The sequence below is a fragment of the Dendrobates tinctorius genome, unplaced genomic scaffold, assembly GCF_039654945.1.
Source record: "Dendrobates tinctorius isolate UK_male_01 unplaced genomic scaffold, ASM3965494v1 ptg000035l, whole genome shotgun sequence".
Lineage (NCBI taxonomy): Eukaryota > Metazoa > Chordata > Amphibia > Anura > Dendrobatidae > Dendrobates > Dendrobates tinctorius.
Window position 1 is genome coordinate 26,211,340 of NW_027361703.1, and position 15,315 is coordinate 26,226,654.

The window sequence follows — 15,315 nt, forward strand, 5'->3', positions numbered from 1 at the left end:
CCAGTCTGGAACTTACCTCTTCATAGAAGCTTATCAGATTAGTCTGACAGGAACGCTCCCTCATAAACCCATGTTGATATTGGGTCATGTTCTTCTTCAGATACTCCAACATAGCATCTCTTAGAAAACCCTCCAGGATTTTACCCACAGTAAAGGTTAAGCTCACTGCCCTATAATTTCCAAGTTCAGTTTTTGTCCCCTTTTTGAATATTGTCACCACATTTGCTATACGCCAGTCCTGTGGTACAGACCCTGTTATTATGGAATCTTTAAAGATTAAAAATAATGGTCTATGACTGTACTTAATTCCTGCAGTACTCGGGGGGTGTATCCCATCCTGCCCCGGGGATTTGTCAATTTTAGTGATTTTTAGACGCCGTCGTACTTCCTGCTGGATTAAGCAGGTGACATTTAATGGAGAATTTTTGTTATCACTGATCATGTTATCCATCATGGGATTTTCTTGTGTAAATACTGTTGAAAAATGTAATTTACCATATTGGCTTTTTCCTTATCCACCATTTCACCTAGACTATTTTTAAGGGGACTAACATTATCATTTTTTAATTTCTTACTATATATGTAGTTAAAAAATATTTTAGGATTATTTGTACTTTCTCTGGCAATGAGTCTCTCTGTCTCAATCTTTGCTGTCTTGATTTGCTTTTTACAGAATTTATTTAATCTTCTGTATTTATTTAATGCCTCACTACTACCTACTTGCTTTAATTCTCTAAATGCTTTATTTTTGTCACTTATTGTGCCCCTTACAGCTATATTTATCCATAGTGGTTTCCTCCTATTTCTAGCATGTTTATTCCCATAGGGTATATAGTGTGCACAGGTCCTATTCAAGATAATAAACGTCTACCATTTTATTTGTGTACTTCTATTTCTCAAGATATCGTCCCAGTTTACTTGCAATAAGATCATCTCTCAACCATTGGAAATTTGCCTTACTGAAGTTTAGTGTCCTTGTAACCCCTCTTCTACACATCTTATTAAAGGACACATGAAAACTTATTATTTTGTGATCACTATTACCCAAGTGACCCCCCCAACCCTTACATTTGATATGCGGTATGGCCTGTTGGTTAATATTAGGTGTAGCAGTGCCCCCCCTCTTGTTGGGTCCTGAACCAGTTGTGAAAGGTAATTGTCTTTCATAGTTGTCAAAAACCTATTACCTTTGCTGGAACTGCAGGTTTCAGTTCCCCAATGTATTTCAGGGTAGTTGAAGTCCCCCATAATAATGACTTCTCCTTGAGTCGCTACTTCATCTATTTGCTTTACGAGGATATTCTCCATTGCTTCCATTATTTTTGGAGACTTATAACAAACCTCTATCAGTAATTTATTATTTTTCCCCCCTCCCCTTACCTCCACCCACAGGGACTCTACATTTTCATTAGATTCACATATATTATCACGAAGGATGGGTTTTAAGGATGATTTTACATATAAACACACGCCTCCCCCTCGCTTATTTGTTCGGTCATTTCTGAACAGACTATAGCCCTGTAAATTAACCGCCCAGTCCTGGCTCTCATCCAACCATGTCTCAGATATCCCCACCATGTCATAATTATGTTCCAACAAAGTTCATTCTAATTCCTCTATTTTGTTGGTGAGGCTTTTGACATTAGTATACATGCACTTTATGTATCGCTCTGTTCCTCTATTCTTTCTTAAAATCTTAACTGTTCTAATCCCCCCCACGCCACTCCCAATTTCTTTATTTGTGCCCAGGTCACTATCTGCACTATCTTCCCCTCCTATAAAATGAATACACTCCTCCCCAATCCCTAGTTTAAACGCTCCAACCTTCTAGCCATTTTCTCCCCCAGCACAGCTGCACCCTCCCCAATGAGGTGCAGCCCGTCCTTAGCGTAGAACCTGTAGCCAACTGAAAAGTCGGCCTAGTTTCACAGCAACAAAAACCTCTGTTTACTACACCAATTCCTGAGCCATTTATTTATCTCCCTAATCTCCCGCTGCCTCTCTGGTGTGGCATGTGGTACAGGCAGTATTTTAGAGAATACCACCTTTGAGGTCCTTGCTTTAAGCTTGCAGCCTAATTCCCTAATATCATCTTTAAGGACCTTCCACCTAGCTCTAACTTTGTCATTTGTGTCAATGTAAACCATAACTGCTGGGTCCTCACCAGCCCCTCCCAGTAATCTGTCAACTTGATCATCGATGTGTTGGACTCGAGCGCCAGGTGGGTAGCACACTGTTTGACGATCTCTGTCTTTGTGACAGATTGCCCTATCCGTTCCCCTAATAATTGAGTCCCCCACTAACAGCACCTGTCTGGCCTGCCCTGCTCACCAATACAACGGAAGTTGCCAGTACAACTGTTAGGTCTTCCTGAGTCTGGTTGTTTTTTAAAGACTCTGCTGATAACCCCAAAAAGGCCATTTGCACCACCTGTCAGGCCAGCATCAGAAGGAGTGGCAAAACTACCAGCCTGACCACCACCAGCATGATCAGGCATATGGCAACAAAGCACTCGACTGTGTGGGCCAAACCCCAGGGTCCAGGAACAGTATCTGTGGGTGACACCACTGCTTCTTCCACTGTTGTGCGTGCAAGCCAATACCCTGTCCAAGGTGCATGCGAAGATGCCTCCTGCCCCGCCTACCTGTCGTTGCACAGACTCAACTAGCACCATCAGCAAGCATGTCCACGTCCTTGTCCCAGCGTTCAGTTGTCCATACCCCAGTCCTTGGAATGCAAGTGCAAATACGCCCCATAGGCTACACTACTAAATTCACACATTTCAAGTCTGTTGCGCTCGAAATGTTGCCTTTTAGGCTCATGGAGACGGAAGCTTTCCGCAACCTGATGGCGGCGGTCGTCCTTCGGTACTCGGTCCCCAGCCGCCACTATTTCTCCAGGTGTGCTGTCCCCACATTACACAAGCATGTATCCCACAAAATTAGCCATGCCCTCAACAATGCAGTTACTGGGTAAATCCACCTAACCACGGACACGTGGACAAGTGCTTGTGGTAAGGGACGGTACATTTCGCTGACGGCACACTGGGTTAACATAGTGGAAGCTGGGACCCAGTTGGACCTTGGGCTGGAACGCGTTTTCCTGACGCCGAGGATTGCAGGCCCTTGGTCAATCAGAGTTGCCCCCACAGTTTACAGCTCCTGGTTCTCATCCTTCCTGCACAACTGTCATATTGTCTGTTCAGCATGGATGGCCTGAGGACAGGGAGGAGGAGGAGAGCATGGTCATTCGTCCTCTTAGTGAGGACACGGAGTTCTTGCCTGTTAGCAGTCAGGCACGCATGGCTGAGTTTATGTTACGCTGCCTTTCCCGTGACCATCGCGTTCTCCAAATTTTGGGTGACCGTCATTAATGGTTGGTGACACTTCTAGACCCACACTACAAGGAGAACTTCCTCTTAGTCCTGAGGCGGACAGGTCTACTAAAATGGGGCAGTACCCAAAGGCCCTTGTTGCGGAATTCCCATCTCAAAACGCTTGCGGCAAAGGTCACAGTTTGTTGGACAACCAAGGAGTACAAGCGAGAGAGAACTCCAGTCCAGCAAATGCAAGGTAACACTGTCTATGTTCTGGGAGAGTTTTCTTAACCCTCCCATCGCACAGGCCCTGAGGCGCAGGGTACTCTCACAAGGAGTGCAAAGTTTTGGAAGATGCCGAGGCAGTACCTTGCTGACCGTACCAACATCCTCCGTGATCCATCTGTGCCTTAGAATTATTGGGTATCCAAGCTGGACATGTGGCATGAACTGGCTCTCTACGCCTTGGAGGTCCTGACCTGCCCTGCCACTAGCATTTTGTCAGAGCTGGTTTTGGTTTTTAGTGCCACTGGTGGAATTATAACTGATAAGCGCATCTACCACTCAACTGAAAATGCTAAAAATGAACAAGGGCTGGATTGGGCCAGACTGCTCAACACCACCGAATGATAGCAGCGTAACAAACTCAAATCCAGTGTCTTTTTTTGGGAGGTCTATTCCCATGCACCTCTTCACACCCACACAAGGGTATACGCTTCCTGATTTTGGCTATTTGCTGCTGTCCTCCTTCTCATCCTCCAACACCATATCACCAGGGTGACCGTAGTCAGTGACGCAACACCCACATAAATTTTTAAAGGGTGTTTATGATGCCCGTAAAAAAAAAGGTTATATATTCAACATCTTTATCAACGATTTAGATGAAGGAATTGAGGGTAAACTGATTAAATTTGCTGATGACACAAAGCTAGGAGGGATAGCTAATACTACAGAAGAGAGAGAGAGGATTCAAAAAGATTTAAATAAACTGGAGAAGTGGGCAGCAACTAACAGAATGGTTTTTAACAGGGAGAAATGCAAAGTACTACATCTGGGCAATAAAAATGAAAAAAGCATATATAGAATGGGAGGAATAGGGCTAAGTGACAGCACATGTGAAAAAGACTTGGGTATACTAATAGATCACAGACTGAATATGAGTCAACAGTGTGATGCAGCAGCAAAAAAGGCAAATGCAATTCTAGGATGTATTAACAGAAGCATACAGTCTAGATCACGTGAAGTCATTATTTCCCTCTACTCCTCTTTGGTCAGACCTCATCTGGAATATTGTGTCCAGTTTTGGGCACCACATTTTAAAAAAGACATCAACAAACTGGAGCAAGTTCAGAAAAGAGCGACCAGAATGGTGACCGGTCTGCAAACCCTGTCTTATGAGGAAAGGTTGCAGGATTTGGGAATGTTTAGTTTGCAAAAGAGAAGACTGAGAGGAGACTTAATAGCTGTCTACAAATATCTAAAGGGCTGTCACATTGTAGAAGGATCAACTTTATTCTCATTTGCACAAGGAAAGACTAGAAGCAATGGGATGAAACTGAATGGGAAGAGACACAGATTAGATATTAGAAAAAACTTTTTGACAGTAAGAGTGATCAATGAGTGGAACAGGCTGCCACGAGAAGTGGTGAGTTCTCCTTCAATGGAAGTCTTCAAACAGAGGCTGGACAGACATCTGACTGGGATGATTTAGCGAATCCTGCTTTGAGCAGGGGGTTGGACCAGATGGCCCAGGAGGTCCCTTCCAACTCTACGATTCTATGATTATGTTCATGTATACCCCCAGGGGTAAATGTTTGTCAGCCCTGAGCATTACAAGTATAGGAGACCCGCTCTTTTCTAATGGGAACATTTTTTTTTATGCGGCTCTCCTCCATGTCTCTCCCAAAGGACATTGGAGTGCCTCCAAATTTTTGGCAGCCCTTGCATTCACTGCATAGGCAAACACTATGGGAGACCCACTTCCTAATAATGGGAACATTTTTTCATAAGGCCCTCCTCTACGTCTCTTCAAAGGGGCATTGGATTGCCTCCAAATTTTTGGCAGCCCTTGCATAGCCTGCAAAGGTACACACTATGGGAGACCTACTTCCTAATAATGGGAACATTTTTTCATAAGGCCCTACCCTACGTCTCTTCAAAGGGGCATTGGAGTGCCTCCAAATTTTTGGCAGCCCTTGCATTCACTGCATAGGCAAACAGTATGGGAGACCCACTTCCTAATAATGGGAACATTGTTTTCAGGAGGCCCTCCGGTACGTCTCTTCAAAGGAGTATTGGGGTGCGTCCAAATTTGAGGCAGCCATGCCACTCACTGCATACGCAATAACAGTATAGGATACCCACTGTTTAATAATGGGAACAACAAAGCATTGCCAGCTGATGGCTCTCTAAGAATAGTGAGGGCCGACTGATGGCTCTTTAAGAATAGTAACGGTAGCCTGAAGGCCCTATAAAAATAGGCTTTGTGACTTTCAGAGTCCCTCTCCTTCATAAATGAAACAGGATGTGTCTGATGACGTGTCACACACCATATGGCCAGATAAGGCAGTAAAATATTGAAATGACATTTCCCAGTGAATGCATTGGTTTTGGTTGAACGCAATGCTAAAGTTCAAAAACACTACGTGTGAACATAGCCCAAGGTGTGGAGGAGCATTTTTGGTTTTGGTTATTTATTTTGCCTTATATACAAGTCATTACCCTGGAGAGGATGTTTCTTAACATATTTCCCAGGAAAATCCATTTTGGTTTCCTTTTTTGTATGTTTTATTATGCGCCTGTAAAAGTGGCGTAAGACTCTCACAACATTGTTCACAGCAGTGACCTGGGTATCAGAAATGCTTCCCATCGTTTTCTGCAATTTCTAGTCCCTCTACAGACTGCCGAGGGGTCACAGGAAAAATGCTTGAGTTTCCCATAGACTTACATTGGGCTCGTTGCTCGGGTCGACCACCAGAGCATTTCAAATTGCTCTACCCGGGCAACTAGCACCCGAGCATTTTAGTGCTTGCCCATCACTAGTTCTGACTGAAGCACAACCATGTCGATGTATGAAAGTTGGACTGCATTAAGAGGAATACCTTGATTCCAGCTTTGAAAGTGATGGAAGCTTCTCAAGTTTTGTGTCTTCAACATGAATTTCTTTCATTGCTGCCATGATTTTCTTACAGTCTTTAACATCTGTAATTCCTGCCTGTATGAAAACATGCAATGATCATTACAGCAACACTCAATCATTTTAAAAGTCTAATAAAATAAATAAATCTCATAAAACGATAAGTTTTTCCTAAAGTAGCAAAATTCTAAATTGCAATTCCATGGAAGTACGTAGATCTTAAAAGTAATCTGTCACCATGTTTTTTCCACATAATATGAAAGTAACATATTGTAGAGACCCAGACCCTGATTACAGTGATAAGTCACTCACTAGGCTGCTTGCTTAATTTTTGAGAAAATCTCTGTTTATGGCAGTGGATCAACAGAAAATTAGCAAACCTTTTAGCATGTAGTCCTCCCTATTCTGAGCTCTATATAACCCTGCCCCCACCACTGATTGGCAGCTTTCTGTTTATGCACAGTGTACATAGAAAACTGCCAACCGGAGGGGAGGATGGGGTTATACAGAGCTCAGCATTCAGAGAACTGATAGATCTGCAGAAGATAAAACAGTGAAGAAAACTACAACAAGCAGCCCAGTAAATGGTAAATCACTGGAATCAGGGTCTTTTCCTCTATATTATGCTGCTCTCAGATGGCGTAGCAAAAACCTGGCGACAGATAGTCTATAAGGCTTTTTTACTCTTTACAATTTACAACCATCACACATACAAGTAATATATTATTACAATATAATCGCAATAATAGGACAAATCTAATGACAAGCATGTAAATGTTATCAATCTATCATAAAAGACCAGGAATGCGATCATTTTACAAAAGACATATACTGTAAGTGCCAAACAAGATTGTAGGCAACCAGAAATCTACATTGTAAAACTGTGCATAGACAAGCACTAGAATGGAAATGTCCAGTAATTCATATATTTCCAAGTAGTATTATAGACAATAAGAAAACATGCTAGATAACTTATTTCATAAGTAATATAACAAAGATATTGACAGGTCCTCTTTAACCTTTTCCAGCACCTTACATTTATGAAATATACAGGTGGCTATCCCCGAAAGAGCAAGCCGGCACAACCAGCCACCATCTCTCTACAATGACGAGGTTTGGAGAGAGCCCCAATGCCAACAGCTCAGCCCCTTACAAATCATGGTAAAAGTACAGAAGGAGGGCGGTCCCAGTAATGGAGCGCTAAAATGATGCCTGAACATACAAAAAGACTATAGTTATGGAAGAATGGAATAATCCAACAACTATGACATCCATTTGCATCACAAGATTAGTGTTACACTACACAGAACATCCCTGCTGAAATGGATTCTAGCTAATTTCACACTTTTGGAAAGTTTGATTTATGTATTTGCAGTTTGAAAATAACAAAAAAAAAATTGGCAGAAAGTATTAGCAATTTCACAAAGAATGAAAAGTAAAAACTGCATTGAGAGCATGCCGCATCAATTATTATAACTAACTATGAGTGCTCGTTATAAATGATTATTTTATCCCATGATTATTTACAGACCTGGTAATTGTCATGAAAAATGGCCCGAATTTGTCTAACGGCAGCCAAAGAAAATACGTGAACCGAACGTCCAATTCTCTAAAGGTCATTAAGAAAACTGTTTGTTCTTCAAAGAATTGATCTTTAACCATGAAGCAAAGTCGCCTAAACCTAGGAATTTCACATAAATCATGTATGGCACAAAAACTGCATGTAAACAAAGAGTGCCTGGCGTGCTGTCCATGGGGACAACGGGCTGCACACGGGCACTGACCAATGAAGGTGCCAGTGCACATGACCGATGATTTGTGTGAGAGGAAAAAAACAAAAAAATATACGCAACACACATTCTTCTTAACCATTTTTTCCAATGAAACGTGGCCATTATTGAGCAATTACAGGGCACTTACATATACAAAAAAATCATGCATTATCGGATCTGGGTTTACAATCAGGAAAGTAAAGAAACTGAGAAATAAGGAAAAAAGAGCAACAGGACGAGTTCCTCTTTAATGTTAAAGACTAGTACTGTATACTAAAACTATGCACATCTTTCAGAAAAAAGCTCCACAGGAAACAATACCGAACAAAGTAATGACAGCTATCTCTAAGCAACATGTAACACAGTGGGAGATACTACATTGTAAAAATACAGTGGGGAATTCATCAATATAGTTGTTTCATAAGCCAGTCTTCAGAAAATAGCCTATAAAGCTTATCTCAGGTCCTGCAGGCAATTACCCTCCCGGATCTTCTTCCGATAATGTTGCTATAGTAAAATAAATATGAATAGGGTACAATGAAAGGAGACTAAAAAAACAAAACGGTTTCCACTAAGGGTATGTGCACACGTTGCAGATTAGCCTGCGGAATTTTCTGCAGAGAATCCGCATCTCTTGGCAGAAAATGCAAGGCAAAACGCTTGCAGTTTTCATGCAGATTTTAATGCGTTTTTACTATGCGCATTTGTTTGGTTGTAGTGGGAATGGATCTGGTCTGTGAACTTTTTCCCTTGTGCTTCAGGGAGAGAAAGAGAGAGAGAAAGAGAGAGAGGAGATGGAGAGAGAGGAAAGAGAGGAGAGAGAGGGGAGAGGGGAGAGAGGAGAGAGAGAGAGGGGAGAGAGAGAAAGGAGAGAGAGGGGAGGGAGAGAGGGGAGGGAGAGAGGGGAGGGAGAGAGAGGGGAGAGAGAGGGGAGACAGAGAGAGAATATATATGCCAGACTAAAAAACGCTACTGCGGATCCGCAAAAAGAATTGACATGCTGCGGAAAAAAGAAACGCTGCAAATCTGTACGGATTCATGTGCACAGCAATTCTTAATTTACCATTCACTACAACTGGCTGTTCACTACATTGCGGATTTGATGCAATTTCGTGCGTCCAAAAACGCTGCGGATCCACATCAAAATCTGCAACGTGTGCACACAGCCTAATGGAGGCAAGTTTTTACCTTGTAGCTAAACTATGTGTGTAGTGGTTTGCTGGTTTTCACTTGATAGGCAATTTTCTGCATCTTCTATTAACTCCTTAACCCCCAAGGGTGGTTTGCACGTTCATGACCAGGCCAATTTTTACAATTCTGACCACTGTCCCTTTATGAGGTAATAACTCTGAAACACTTCCATGGATCCTGGTGATTCTGACAATGTTTTCTCATGAAATATTGTACTTCATGATAGTGGTAAAATTTCATTCATATAACTTGCGTTTATTTGTGAAAAAAACGGAAATTTGGTGAAAATTTCTCAATTTTCAAACTTTGAATTTTTATGCCCTTAAATCACAGAGATATGGCACACAAAAACCTTAATAGGTAACATTCCCCACATGCTTACTTTACATCAGCACAATTTTGGAACCCAAATTTTTTTTCTTAGGAAGTTATAAGGGTTAAAAGTTGACCAGCGATTTCTCATTTTTGCAACACCATATTTTTACGGACCACATCACATTTCACATTCAAGAAGTTTATTAACCCTTCAGGTGCTTCACAGGAATTTTTTGAATATTTAAAAAAAAAAAAAAAATGAACATTTAACTTTTTTTCACATAAAAAAATACTTCAGGTTCAATTTTTTTTATTTTACCAAGGGTAACAGGAGAAGTTGGACTGCAAAAGTTATTGTGCAATTTGTCCTGAGTACGCTGATACCCCACAGGTAAACCACTATTTGGGCGCATGGCAGAGCTCGGAAGGGAAGCAGCGCCATTTGACGTTTTTGACTGGAATTGAGATCGGACACCATGTTGCGTTTGGAAAGCCCCTGATGTACCAAAACAGTGAAAACCCCCCACAAATTACACGATTTTGGAAACTAGACCCCCCCAAGGAACTTATTTAGATGTGTGGTGAGCACTTTGAACCCCCCAGTGCTTCACAGAAGTTTATAATGCCTGGGCGGGAAAATAAAAAAATCGTATTTTTTCCACAAACATGATCTTTTAGTCACCAATTTTTTTATTTTCCAAAGGGTACCAGGAGAAATTGGATCCCAAAAGTTGTTGTCCAATTTTTCCTGAGTACGCTGATACCCCATATGTGGGAGAAAACTACTGTATGGGCACACGTCGGGGCTCGGAAGGGAAGCAGTGACGTTTTGGAATGCAGACTTTGATGGAATGCTCTGCGGGTGTCATGTTGCTTTTGGAGAGCCCCTGATGTACCTAAACTATTGAAACTCCCCAAAAGTGACCCCATTTTGGAAACTAGACCCCCCACGGAATTTACCTAGATGTGTGGTGAGCACTTTGAACCCCCAAGTGCTTCACAGTAGTTTATAACGCCCGGGCGTGAAAATAAAAAAAATCATTTTTTTCCACAAAAATGATATTTTGCCCACAATTTTTTATTTTCCTAATGGTAACAGGAGAAATTGGACCCCAAAAGTTGTTTTGCAATTTGTCCTGAGTAGGCTGATACCCTATATGTGGGGGTAAAACACTGTTTGGGCGCATGGCAGAGCTTGGAAGGGAAGGAGCACCATTTGACTTTTTCAACGCAGAATTGGCTGGAATTGAGATCAGACACCATGTTGCATTTGGAGAGCACCTGATGTGCCCAAACAGTGGAAACCCCCCAATTCTAACTCCAACCCTAACCCCAACACACCCCTAACCCTAATCTCAGCCCTAAACCTAATGGGAAAATGGAAATAAAAACTTTTTTTTATTTTATTATTTTTCCCTAACTAAGGGGGTGATAACGGGGGGTTTGATTTACTATTTATGGTGGTTTTTATATTTGGCAGCTGTCATAGGCTAAAAGACGCTTTTTATTGTAAAAATAGTTTTTGCATCACCACATATTGAGAGCTATAATTTTTCCATATTTTGACCCACTGAGTCATGTGAGGTCTTATTTTTTGCGGGACGAGTTGACGCTTTTATTGGTATCATGTTCGGGCACGTGACATATTTTGATTGCTTTTTATTCCGATTTTTGGGACGCAGAATGAACAAAAACCAGCATTTCATGAATTTCTTTTGGGGGGTGCGTTTACACCGTTCCGCGTGCGGTAAAATTGATAAAGCCCTTTTATTCTTCGGGTCAGTACGGTTACAGCGATACCTCATTTAGGTCGTTTTTTTATTTTTTGGCGCTTTTATGCAATGAAAACAATTTTATCTAAAAAATTATTTTTGCATCGCTTTATTCTGCGAGCTATAACTTTTTTAATTTTTCACTGATGATGCTGTATGGCGGCTCATTTTTTGCAGGACAAGATGACGTTTTCAGCTGTACCATGCATATTTATATGCGTCTTTTTGATCGCGCGTTATTGCACTTTTTGTTCGGCGGTATGATAAATCGTTTTTTATTTTTTAAGGGGTTCGCTAAAGGGGTTAACTAATGGGACAGTTTTATATGACGGACGCGGCGATACCAAATATGTGAACTTTTATTTTTTTCTATTTCCATAAAATGAATTTATTAGGGAATATTTTTTTTTTTTTAATTTATCGATTTTTTAAAATTATTTTTACAACTTTTTTTTTATTTTTATTTTATTACATTGTCCCATGTGGGACAACACTGTCCTGTGACAGATTGCTGATCTGACACTTCACAGATCACTGTGACAGGTCAGCGATCTGTCACAGGCACTGCAGAAGGCTTCCTCCTTGCCTGCGCTTTGCAGGCATGAGGAAGCCAGTTCCCTGCAGGCCCCCGAAGGTCCCCGTCGCCATCTTGGATTCGGGGACCTGCAGGGATGGAGCCCCCCGCAGCAGCGCTGCACATTGCGCTGCTGTGGGGGGGGCTCAGGGAACCACAGAGGGAGCCCCTTCCCTGCCGATGCTTCCCTTTAACCCCCGGGTACACCGCGATCGTGTTTGATCGCGGTGTGCAAGGGGTTAACGTGTCAGGGGCGGTCCGTGACCGCCCCTGACACATTGTGCCAGGTGTCAGCTGTGATAATCAGCTGACACCCGCCCGCGATCAGCGGCGCTCACCGCTGTGACGTACTATCCCGTCCCTGAGAATTAAGTCCCAGGGTACATGGACGGGATAGTACGTCACATGACAGAAAGGGGTTAAATGTGGTCTCTTTGGTCAGTCTAAGAATCAGAAAATTAAATTATTCCAACTACTAATTCGGATATACACCATGCTAGTTTTCTGGCACGCTTTATGGTGAATTTGTCACACTTTGGTGGCCAGACCCTTATATAAGCCTTGTTTTCTTTAAGTTCTAAAGAGTACGATACACAATCCTTTCAGGTGTACCTTCCTTACCTTTTTAAGCTCACTTTCTTCCAAATATAAAAGTTGTCTCAAAGTCAAATCATTTTCCTAGGAAAAACAATGTAAAGAAAATTTTGCATTACCATTGTAAAAAGAGATCATCACGCAAAACAATATTTAAATGAAAGGGAATACTGTATGTAAGCAAGATTTCACCCCCCAAAAATATATGCATGTACAGTGCCCTGCGAAAGTATCTGGCCCCCTGGAACTTTTCAACCTTCTCTAACATATCATGCTTCAAACATAAAGATACCAAATGTAATTTTTTGGTGAAGAATCAAAAACAAGTGGAACACAATTGTGAAGCTGAACGAAATTTATTCACATAGTGCTCTCCAGAGGCCCAGGACTCAGGACTGGGGTAGGTCCCAGCGGTCAGAGTTTTTCCACATCTAATAGATTGGGGAGAACTTGAAAAACTTAGTATTAGCCCTCAGAGGTGTACACTGGACAGTGAGGAGAGAGGATATTGTTGAGCTCCTGTTACACATTGAGAATATTTTTTTCATATATTTTTGGGGGATTTCATTGTAACATTACATAAAATAACTCAATTCTGTAGCAAAACTCCCTTATTAGTAATGTCTGCTGTGACACCTAAGGAAAACCAACATCTCCAATGCACCATACGAAAAAATTGTAAAACACAGAATCAATATCATTGATGTAAAAATATTTATTGGAATATACAAAAAACAGTGATTAAAAAAAACTGCACAAGGTTTAGGCTAAAAAGAAGGCACGTAACCCAATCTAACATATCAGCTAAACAGAAAAAACACAAACATTGAGCTTGGTTTGCGTTGGTATACATGCAGCACAAACGCATGTTCACATTGGTCATAAAACATACAAAACCTACAAGAGACAAAATGAGCAAAACCCTGATGTAACTAAGTAAAAAGCAAAAGTTCATTTAAATAACACAGTTCTTAGTAATACTGTTTTTGATGAAAAATAGCATAAAAGCCATCCCACCATCGACATAGCTTTTGTGTTTTTTCTTTGTATTTTTGCATTCTGTGCAAGCTGGGGTGAGGCCTCCCTCTCCTGAGATGGAAATTGTATTTAAAGGCTTCCCCTGACTGGTGTCCATTGGTTGGACCTAGTCCTTTTGTCTGCCCTTATTCACACACGGAGGTCAACTCTGACACATGGTAAAGTTGTTTTTTTTAAATTCGTTTATTAAACAACAGATGTACACATTTTGTAAATAACCAATGCAAGATGTACACATTTTGTAAATAACCAATGCAATGTATCTGTAAAGGGAGAAAACCAGCAAGTTTGAATATTGAGTTATTTGTACAGATCTCTATTTCACAGGTCCTCACTCTCTTGCGAGGCCTATGGATAATCTAGGAGTAGTTACAAGAATCCGTTGTTCATCTAAACAAATGTTTGGCTATGCATAACCCAGAATAATACATTACAACCAACATACCATATCTAACATAATACAAAAAACTATTACTCCTACCCTACTGCCAAAACAACCTCCAAAGCACTGATGACATTATAAGCCTATAAAGTACAAGTCAATATATTCTTCACTACAGCTATTATGCTAATAGACCATTATCTACGCGTTGATATAGTAAGGTGAGATGTATTCCATACATCCCAAATTTTATTAAACTTCCCCAAGCAACCCCTATTGTGGTACAGTGTCCGCTTGTAAGGTATAATTGAATTTACTAGTTCAATCCAAGCTCTAAGAGAAGGATGTTGATTACCCATCCAGCGTAAGGCCAATATTTTCCTATCTAAAAAAAAGTGTCTCCCGCAGGAAAGTTCTGACATGGTGTCCCCATATCTCTTCCTCCAGCACACCAAATAGACATACCAATGAAGTGAGAGGAACAGGAGTACCTATGAGGGAGGTTAACAACGAGGTCACCTCGCTCCAAAAAGATAGAATAGTTGAGCATCCCCACACCATATGTATAAAAGCTGCATCCATTGTATGACATCTTAAGCCGTAGTGGGGTCAGATATGACTGGTGTATTATATACATTTGAGTCATTTTATTATTGACTGAAGGAGACTCCCTGGTTGGAGAACCAAGGATCTTCTACCAATCTTCATTTTGGATATCTGGAACTAGAGACCTCCACCTCTCCCTTACTGACGATAAAGTAGAGTCAGAGACTGCGGACAACATATAAGTATATAAGGTAGAAATATGACCCTGGGGGCCTTGTGATTTGAGAATCCCTATCAAAGGAAGGACGATATTGTTTGGGTCATATTTCTGTTACGTGTGATTGAATTGCTGATCTAAGCTGTAGGTATCGAAAAAAATCGGGACCTCGGGACACCGTGTTTAATTTGCATTTGCTCAAAGGACATTAGGACATTGTGATCATATAAATCATTAATCGAGGAAACATTATATGAGATTCAGAATTGAGTGGACGGGTGGTTTAATAGCATTGGGAAATAGGAATTATTCCATAATGGCAGTTCAGCTATAACGTAAACAAAGCGAACCACTCGTTTAAGTTGACTCCAGACTGACTTTGCCAACTGGAGTAAGGGTAATAATCCAGAGAGGTTAGGTTTGTCTACTTCTAAAAACCCCAACAAGCAATCAGTCCCTGCA

General features: G+C 41.2%; 1 protein-coding gene across 2 annotated transcripts in view; it reads right to left on the bottom strand.

Annotated features, from left to right (window-relative positions):
* The window catches only part of ASZ1 (ankyrin repeat, SAM and basic leucine zipper domain containing 1), a 238,510-nt gene that overhangs the window by 31,334 nt on the left and 191,861 nt on the right, over positions 1-15,315 (bottom strand). For both annotated transcript variants that reach the window (XM_073573352.1, XM_073573353.1), the window contains exons 9-10: positions 12,698-12,754; positions 6,418-6,530 (exon numbers count right to left, since the gene is read on the bottom strand). In XM_073573352.1, the coding sequence (XP_073429453.1) occupies positions 6,418-6,530; positions 12,698-12,754 (170 nt within the window). The remainder of the gene's footprint in view (positions 1-6,417; positions 6,531-12,697; positions 12,755-15,315) is intronic.